Below are 9,525 nucleotides of genomic sequence, written 5' to 3' on the forward strand. Positions count from 1 at the left end.
AGAGGAGGAGTGTGGGATGGGGGATAGAAGCTGAGAGCTTTCGGCTGACGTAGTCCCAAGATGGCGGGTAGCTGGGAAAAAAACAAGGAATGTTCTCGGACTAATAGAAATAACTGGATACGTATGTGGTCTCGAGAGGAAGACGCAGACATATAGAGAGTGAGTATGTGAGGAGGGGGAAGTCCAATAGAGACGGCATGCATAAGCTCTCAAGGAACACGTGTGTGTGTGTGTGTGTGGAGAGAGGAAAGGGTAGAGTGGCTGTGGGGTATCAGTTAGAGGCAATAATTAATGGAGACCTAGTTGAGTAAAGCGGGAAACCGGGGCAGGAAGGGAAGAGAGAGGCAACGAAGGCAGAGGGAAGGATCATGCGGCGGCTGCGATCACGGGGGCGGGCTCGGTGGCCGCCTGCGAGACCTCGGGCGTGGTGTCGGCAGGAATCTGCGGGGCGGCGTCGGAGACGGGCGCGAGCTGATGGTGCGGAAGAAAGCTGCTCAGCAACAGCGACTCTTGACGAGGGGGGGGGGGGGGGGGGGGGGGGCGTGCTTACCTCAGCGGGGGCTTCCGATTCGGCCTCTTCTTCCTGCGTGGGCTCGGGCTTCTTGGTGGGCTCTTTCTTCTTCTCGCCGACGGCGCCGAACAAGCGGCCGCTGAACCGTCGGGCCAGCTTGGCCAAGTCCTGCACCAAAAGAAGCATGAAGAGATGAGTGGACAGCTCTGGGAGAGAGAGAGAGGAAGATGGATTGGCTGACTTTGGGGGACTTTTCCTTCTTCTCGACTTTGGCCTCCTCTGGTGTCTCCGCGGGAACAGCGGCAGCCTCGGCCGGTGAGGCTTCGACAGCCTCGACGGCGGGCGCTTGAGGGGATGCAGGAGCAGCGTCCTGAGCAGGCAACGTCAGCGTGCAGTCTGATCGGACCCAACAGATGCGGGGGGGAAAACAAAACATACTTCTGCAGGTTGGGGGTCGGCGGTTGGTTCAGCAGCGACAGGGGCCTCGGTCTTGGCATCCTCGCCCTCCTCCTTGGCGGCCTCGGCTTTCTTGGGCTTGGGGCTCTTGGGCTTCATGACAAAGGCGGTGATCTTGTCGAAGATGTTGGCGCGTTCCTTGCGCGGGGTGGTGACATCCTTGGCGGCCTCAACGGGAGCCGCATCGGTGGCGGCGGGTTCGGGCGCGGCCTCGGCTTGAGCTTCGGACTCGGCAGCCGGTGCGTCGGCAGCGCTGTGGGAAGAAACGGACGGATGTTAGCAGCCGAAGACGTGGGGGTTGAGGTGGCAGTGGAAAGCGGGCTGACGGGGCGGCGGCTTCGGGTGCTGCTTCGTCGGCAGCTACGGTGCCCTCGGCTTCGGTCTTCTTCTCAGGCGTGGCCTTGTCCTGAGGATGAGGCTGGGGGAGAGAAAGGTGATCGGGTTAGCTGGCTGAGGATATCGGGGAGGTAAGGGATCTTTGGGTCCAAGATGCATACTTTGAGGATTTTGTTGAGGAGGTCGGCAAACGGCTTGCGGCCTTGCTTCTTCTCCTTCTTGTCCTCAGCCTTGGCGGCCTCGACAGCCTTGGATTCCTCGGCGGGAGAAGCTTCGGCAGCCTGCAGCAGAACAGAGAGTGTATGTGAGTACCGAGGGTATCCCTGGGGTGGATAGAAAAAAAAAAGTGACTGACGGCTGGTGCAGCAGCCAGCTCGGCCTCAGCGACTTGAGCAGCGGTCTGTTCGGCCGCGGGCGCAGGGGTGTCGGCGACCTGGGAGGAGGTGAGCATGTTGGCTGAATGAGCGACAGAGGGGTGAAGATGGAGCTGGGGCGCGACTCACCTCCTCGGGGGCAGCAGCAGCAGAGGGGTCCACCTCGGCAGCGGGAGTGGGTTCAGTGGGAGCCACGACGGGCTCGGCGAGGGCAGGGACTGAGGGTTGTTCAGCAGGAGAAGACATTGTGTGTGTGTGGGTGTGGGTGTGGGTGGTATGTGGGTGGTATGTGGGTGGGCGGATGGAAGGAGGGAAAAGGGGTGAAGGGGAGTGAGTGGGGGGCTGGGCGTGCGCAGACTGGAGGGGCGAAACGAGTGGGGACGGCGAGCACCCACATCACAGCCCACATCACACACCCACATAACACGACATCTTTACACATCACGCATGTATGTACAGCCTCAATATTACAGCTCACACAGACACTGTTCAGTTTGCTGGCTTCGACAACCGCCGGCGTGCAGCAACTCAACGGCAATAAGCTGCAGGCTGGTCAGCAGACCTCAGCAGACTGCAGACATTGATCAGCCATCATGGCGATATCCGGCCAACTCCCTAGCTGGCCCGGATCGAGCGGCGTGGGATACAATCTGATGCCATCGGGGTATTTGGCCTTGGGCAGCCTGGGAACCCGAACTGCCGATCAGCTGGCCTGGCTGTCCCCGCTCCCAAGAGTATTGAACATAACAATCCCGCCGAAACGTACACCTGACAACTTGTCATGACGAAACCTGCGAAACAGCACTCGCAAGAAGAGAGAAACCTGGCTCATCCAGTCTGCTCCTGATCATCCTGATCGAGGCGGGGGGCAGATGTTTAAGAGGCTCGCTCCAACGTCACTCGATGCTTATGTGCCAACTAAATCGGCGATTTTTGCTGGGCAGAAGGCCATCTTTGGAAAACCTTGACAGCAAGTCTCTGCCCCCCCCCCCCCCCCAGGCAAGGCCTGGGCGCACGTTGCCAAGCAGGAGACCTGGGGGGAGCGTTTCGGTCTTGGCCATACGGACAACCTATTTGGCCTCTGGTCAGCTTAAAGCTTGGGATGTTTCAAGAGCGTATTTCCCAAACCTTATCCTTCTTGTCTACATGTCACATGTCTTATGCTCTGGGATGCTGGGGTGCCGGTGAATAGAAGGCAAAAGAGAGTATAAGTCATCCCAAAGCTAGAAAATAACTAAAGGAAACAATGAAAAGAGAGAAAGAAAAGAATATGTACACCACGGGCCGTCGCGGACGTTGATCGGACATGCATTGGAACATGTCCGCAGATGTCCAGCTCTGGCGCGGCAGGAAACGTCCGCTGGATGCCACTTGCATTGCGCGATGGCGGACGTTTCTCTTGCATGCATCCGCTGGATGGTGAGCAAACATCAGCGGGATGTCAGCCACCATGCCCTTTTGGTCAAAATATTAGGCCAGCCTGGGCTGACCTGACTATATCGCGGGTGGTTGACTGCGGGTGGCCCGAGGGTCGGGTACGGACGAACAACCAGAGGGCAGGGTCGTGGGGCAGCAGACCCGGAAGCGAACGCAGGAGTGGGTGGGGGTGTGGCAGTGACAAGGCAGTCGCTACCAGCTACGACATGCCAAATATGCTAAAGGGGCCCACACACCCACCAAAGAACACTGGAGACTCGTTTCCAAACATCCATTGGACACTATAGCCAGACAGTTTTGGTGTCCACCAGACACTCTCAACGGAGACGGTCGACAGCTTTGTCTCATGTCCATCACTTGATGACCGGCGAGACCCTCTCGATGACCGGTAGAGACCGGTCATCAAGAGGAGACCTGAGTCCCCTTGATGACCGGCACAGACCGGTCATCGAAAGGAGACCTGAGTCCCCTCGATGACCGGCACAGACCGGTCATCAAGAGGAGACCTGAGTCCTCTGAATGACCGGCGAGACCTGATTCCCTCGATGACCGGCACAGACCGGTCATCAAGAGATGACCTGATTGAGTGTGTTTGGACTGTCAAGATGTCCATTGGACACTCTCAATTTGAGAGTATCCAATGGACGGCGGCAATTTTTGATGTCCGCCCGATGGTTTGAAGGACAAAGCATCACTTGGACGCTTCCGCAAGCGTCCGAGTGATGCTCATTGCCCCTTGCGTCCGCTGGATGCTCCACGGACATCCTCTGGACATTTCTCAGTCAGAAACGTCCGCGGGATGCAGCGCATTTCCAGGAATGTGCCCCGTGGTGTAACTGGAAGAACAACACAATGCTTACCTGGGATGCCGGTGAATAGAAGCCAAGAGAGAGTGAGGAAAAAAAGAGTTCACTGGCACAGAAAAACAAACTACAAGCATAATCTAAACACATATGCTAATACTGAAATACAACCCAATCCATAACAACATGATCTGGTGGAGCATGCCCACCACTCCTTCTATTTTATTTTGAAGTTTGGAAAGGGGGTGACTAAACGTACCTGGGTATTCACTACAAACATTATGTACTTTACATTGAGTTTAACAAAGTCCCTCAAGACTTTGGGCCCCTTGGGGGGTAGGCTGAACTTGCAAAGCAAGCCTCCGTCAGGAGGGACTTACACCGTACCTCCCCACATTGGCACAGCAAGAATGCCACTTTGATTCCAGTTATGTTCACAGCTGGTGAACAATTGTGGTCTTGTAGGGCTGACAGCATCCTCTGAGAGGAAGCTACACAAAAAAACAACCACCCAATGTGCACACAAGCTGCAAGGTGCAGCGGTCAAGTTGCACACTGCTTGTAATTCCAGCTGTTTGGGGATTTTTGTGAAATTTCTGCGGGTGGCACAATTTTTGCCAAACAACTGGAATTATGTAGGTTGGATAGGAAATAAGTACAACCTGTCCAAGCTATTTTATTTCAAAGAATGTCAAGGGGGCAAGGAATTATGAAGATTCAGAAATTCCTCCCAGCCAGATTCAGATTATGGGCACGCCAAGAAGTGGCAATGGCGCGCAAGTCCCTCCTGCCAAGGGCTATTGGAGGCTGGCTTTGCAAGACCAGACGCCCGCAGCAGCAAGGGACTTGGGTTAAGTTTGACTTTACAGGCATGTATAGCAGTTCAAAGTCATGGTATAGCAGTTTGACATGTAGTGGTTGCATTTTTTTTTAGAGTACTCCAGATTGTATTATTGAATTGAAGAAGCAGTTGACTTCATGTAGTTTCATATTTACATCTTCATGTCAAAATTTGTGTTTGAAAATGGCCCATTAGCAAGAGTTTACACCATTATCTGGAATATAAGTTGGTTTGCATCAGTGTGTAATGCCCCAATCAGTGGGAAGAGTATTTGTTATGGAAGATTATTCAATCAATTACATTTGGGCACCATTCAATTTACAGTTGCACCATTTTTCCACACCAATGTGCATGCTTGCAGCCTAAATAGCAGGATTTTCACCTGTTTTTGCTGTTTTGCACCAGTGTGTAATGCCACAATCAGTGTGTAGAGTGTTAATTATGAGATTGGATTCAATGGAGAAAATTTGAGCACCATTTGATTTACAGTTGCAGCATTTTCCACCCCAATGTGCATCTGCAGCCTAAATAGCAGGATTTTCACCTGCTTTTGCTGTTTTGCACCAGTGTGTAATGCCACAATCAGTGAGGAGAGAGTTAATTATGAGATAGGATTCAATGTAGAAAATTTGAGCACCATTTGATTTACAGTTGCAGCATTTTTCCACCCCAATGTGCATCCGCAGCCTAAATAGCAGGATTTTGATATGTTTTTGCTCTTTTGCACCAGTGTGTAATGCCCCAAGCAGTGGGGAAGGCAGTTTTTATGGAATATTATTCAATGAATTTTTTTTTGGCACCATTAAATTTACAGTTGCCGCATTTTTCCACACCAATGTGCAAGCTCGCAACCAAAATAGCAGGATTTTTGCCTGTTTTTGCTGTTTCACAACCATTGTGTAATGCCACAATCAGTGAGGAGAGTATTTATCATGGAAGATAATTCAATGGAGAATATTTGGGCACCATTCAATTTACATTTTCACCATTTTTCCACACCAATGTGCATTCTCCCAGCCTAAATAGCAAGATTTTCACATGTTGTTGCTATTTTGCACCAGTGTGTAATGCCACAATCAGTGAGAAGGGTATTTATTATGGAAGAATATCCAATGGAAAAAATTTGGGAACCATTTGATTTACAGTTGCAGCATTTTTCCACACCAATGTGCATGCTTGCAGGCCAAATAGCGGGATGTTCGCCTGTTTCTGCTTTTTTCACACCAGTGTGTAATGACACAATCAGTGAGGAGAGTGTTGATTATGAGATAATATTTAATTTAAAAATTTGAGCACCATTTGATTTACAGTTGCGGCATTTTTCCACACCAATGTGCATGCTCACAGCCTAAATAGAAGGATTTTCACCTGTTTTTGCTGTTTCACACCAGTTTATAATGCCAAAATCAGTGAGAAGAGTATTTATTATGGAATATTATTCAATGGAGAATATTTAAGCACCATTCACTTTACAGTTGGGGCATTTTTCCACCCCAATGTGCATGCTTGCAGCCTAAATAGCTGGATTTTCACCTGTTTTTGCTTGTTTGCACCAGTGTGTAAAGCCGCAAACAGTGGGGAGAGTGTTTATTATGAGATAATATTCAATGGAGAACATTTGGGCACCATTTGATTTACATTTGCAGCATTTTTCCACCCCAATGTGCATGCTCACAGCCTAAATAGCAAGATTTTCACATGTTTTTGCTGTTTTGCACCAGTGTGTAATGCCACCATCAGTGAGAAAAGTATTTATTATGGACAATTATGCAATGGAGAACATTTGGACACCATTTGATCCACATTTGCGGAACTTTTCCACCCCAATGTGCATGCTCGCAGCCTAAATAGCGGGATTTTCACCTGTTTTTGCTCTTTTGCACCAGTGTGTAATGCCACGAACTTAACAAAGTCCCTCGAGACTTTGGGGGACTCGCAAAGCGAGCCTCCGTCAGGAGGGAATTACCCCTTAGCTCCCCGAACTTGTGCACCAAGAATGGATTTTCAAGGTAGCTAGTTTATTTTTTCTACAGCTCACCTACCACATCCACACCAATTTGATTATCTCAATGTTTTCGGAACATGCTGCAGAAAAGCATACACATTTTTTTACCTCCCATGATCCCCTCTATGTGCTGGTGGAGAGCGAACTGTGGAGGCTGAGTTGGGGAGCACAGACCCTCTCCGTGCAAAATCCATATTTTGAGTGTTTTTAAAGGTTTTTTTTTGGACTGGAAGGAATGTTGAGAAGTTACCCAAATTCTCTAGGTTTGACAGGCACAAGCTAGTCTTCAACCTTATAAGCAATTTTATTGCAAATCCCACTTTCTTAAATCCACAAAATCCTAGACCTCTGGATCTAAGTTTTGGGGTGTTTTATTTAGAAAAAATATAACAAAAACATAGCCCACACAACATTTAAACACAAGCACAAGTTGAAAATCCCCAAAGACCCAAAGGCCCTATGGATGACCCTCCAGCTGTGCCGTAGCAACAAGCAAAAGTGGGCTGGTTGTTAAAGTAGTCCAGGGAGGGCCTAACCAAGCAGTTAGGGGGCTCCCAGGGAGGGGGTAGGACAAAACCGGATCCCCTGGGGGGACAACTGACACCAGCCCCACCCTTCTTAAATACCCAAACTCAGCCCATGCATCCTCTGCAATTCTGCAAGCGACTCCGGCACCACATCCAGCGTATCCTTGCCAACACCCAATGTAGCCTTGCCAAGGCCCAATGTAGCCTTGCCAACGCCCAATGTAGCCTTGCCAATGCTGATTGTAGCATCGCCAACGCCCACTGTGGATTCATGGTATTCAACCCAAGTCCCCACAGCCCTTGGGCTTTGAGTTGGACTCGTACTCACAACACCAATGCCACGGAAACAACACCACCAACACCGCCATGGCAACAATGCCACCAAACACCGCCATGGCAACAACGCCACCAGCACGGCCATGGAAAACAGCCTGAATGCAATGGCCAGCGTTAAAGCTGTAACCCAAATCCAGCACCCCGGGTGTTTTCACGGGTGTCGGTCCACGCAACAGTGCAAGAGCTACGCTACTCAAAGCGGCAGCGTAGCAAAAGCGTAGCGGTTTTAGCCTTGCTTCGCTAAGCTTTTTGTAGCGGGCTTGGCGCTTCGCTATTCGCTACATTTTTTATGGGGAAAAAAATAAAGAAAATAGCGCGCTTTTTTTAGCAGAGAGTAGCGGCAATTTGCTACGCTTCTCGCTATAGTAGCGGAAAAAACGCTACTGTAGCAATTTTGTTGCGCTACCGTAGCACCATTCAACCATCAATACTGACCATCATAAAATGATGGAGGATTGATGTTTGTGTACTATTTCTGGCATTTTCCACCAGAAGGCAGACATGCCCGCTACGCTTTTGGCACAAAAGCGACCCGGTTCGCTACGCTTTTGGCGCTAAAAAGCGCTATTAGCGCCAAAAAGCGCCAAAAAGCGTCAATTTTTCCGCTGCGCTATACCGTAGCGAAGCGGCAAAAAAAAGCGCTTCGCTACGCGCAGGCCAAAACTGCAGTAGCGGTTCTGGCGCTTCGCTACCGCTCAAAGTAGCGATTTTTCGCTAGCGCTAACGCTACTCTGGATCCAGAGTAGTGTGTTTCCGCTTTGCTACGCAAAAGCGCCGCTTTTTGTAGCGAAGCGTAGCTCTTGCAGTGTTGGTCCACGGGCTGAATCTCTGAGGCCACCCAAACAGTTGTACAGCACATATTGGAGGGTTGAGAGCAAGGAACGAGCACATTTTCCCCACCTCCGTCGGCCGTTGTTGCAGTCCTTCCAGACCACCTTGGGCTCGTCTGACTCGCATCTGACCTACCCAGCGCCTGATGCCCAGCGCCGCAAGAAGTTCAAGCCCTCCATTGACCCGCTCGTCCAGCCCGGCCATCTCCCCGAAGTGCCTCTCCACATTAGAGGCCTGGAGGCCGAGCCGGACGTCGAGATACACTCCTGGACCCGCATCAATCCTGAGCCAGCTGTTGGCGAGTACCCCGGCCAGCATCCCATCCAGCAGCCCTACCCGCATCCCGCCACCACCGGAGCAGCTCCCTTTGCCCGTCTTCCCATCCCGCGCTACCGGACCTCATGATCCTCCTCCTTCGGGAGAGACGGACCTGATGTGTCGGCCGGCGAAGAAGGCCGCCAAGCTGGTCAAAGCGACCCACATCATGTCCAAACAACGGCGCAGAAACGTTATCCAAGGCGGCTTTGGAATCCTGGTGGAGATCCTTTGAGCGGGGGAATCCCAGTCGGGTATCTCCATTGCCACGCCCGACCCGCCTCCGCCCGGCTCCTCAGCCACACCGATGTCCGAGCAGAACAACACCAAGAAGCCCGAGACCGGCGGCCGCGGAAAAAGAGGCAATATCAAGACCGGCGCCAGTAAGTTTGTCATCCTCAAACGCGCAGCCGAGTTTGTTGTCTGGATGGCCGACTATAACTCCGCCCTGTCCTCTGAAATCTCCTGTCTCAAAAACATCCTCCTCAGCCATCACATCCAGGTCTAGCTTCTCTCCTCAAAAGGGGCCCGTCGGCATGCCCTCAAAAAATCCTCAATCAAGAAGGGCCACGTCTTGACAAGGAGAGCTTACAATGAGTCGATGCATTTAGCGGGACATGAGCGACCAGACCTGTACCCAAGCAGGCCAATGGCATCGCTCCAGCAGCTACTGGCAAAAAAGAAGGAAAAGCTGGCCTACAAACGCAACAAGCTACTTGGGGGTTGATCCTGGTTGGGCCGGGCAAAGGCCTT

The 9,525-nt window shown here is 51.4% G+C and overlaps 3 protein-coding genes across 3 annotated transcripts; 2 read left to right on the top strand and 1 right to left on the bottom strand.

Annotated features, from left to right (window-relative positions):
* Positions 1–366: 366 nt before the first annotated feature.
* Positions 367–1,923, bottom strand: PtA15_18A92 (uncharacterized protein; the record flags this gene model as incomplete). Its single annotated transcript, XM_053165051.1, has 8 exons — positions 367–471; positions 551–679; positions 753–881; positions 950–1,220; positions 1,294–1,385; positions 1,465–1,584; positions 1,659–1,736; positions 1,807–1,923. The coding sequence occupies 8 exons, from the start codon at positions 1,921–1,923 to the stop codon at positions 367–369; spliced, it is 1,041 nt and encodes a 346-aa protein (XP_053028591.1).
* A 5,702-nt stretch (positions 1,924–7,625) lies between these two features.
* Positions 7,626–8,862, top strand: PtA15_18A93 (uncharacterized protein; the record flags this gene model as incomplete). Its single annotated transcript, XM_053165052.1, has 2 exons — positions 7,626–7,733; positions 8,548–8,862. 2 exons carry the CDS (start codon positions 7,626–7,628, stop codon positions 8,860–8,862), a joined length of 423 nt encoding a protein of 140 aa, XP_053028592.1.
* Positions 8,863–8,890: 28 nt separating this feature from the next.
* On the top strand, positions 8,891–9,280 carry PtA15_18A94 (uncharacterized protein; the record flags this gene model as incomplete). Its single annotated transcript, XM_053165053.1, has 2 exons — positions 8,891–8,965; positions 9,023–9,280. 2 exons carry the CDS (start codon positions 8,891–8,893, stop codon positions 9,278–9,280), a joined length of 333 nt encoding a protein of 110 aa, XP_053028593.1.
* Positions 9,281–9,525: the final 245 nt, after the last annotated feature.

The sequence above is a fragment of the Puccinia triticina genome, chromosome 18A (assembly GCF_026914185.1).
Source record: "Puccinia triticina chromosome 18A, complete sequence".
NCBI classification, from domain to species: domain Eukaryota; kingdom Fungi; phylum Basidiomycota; class Pucciniomycetes; order Pucciniales; family Pucciniaceae; genus Puccinia; species Puccinia triticina.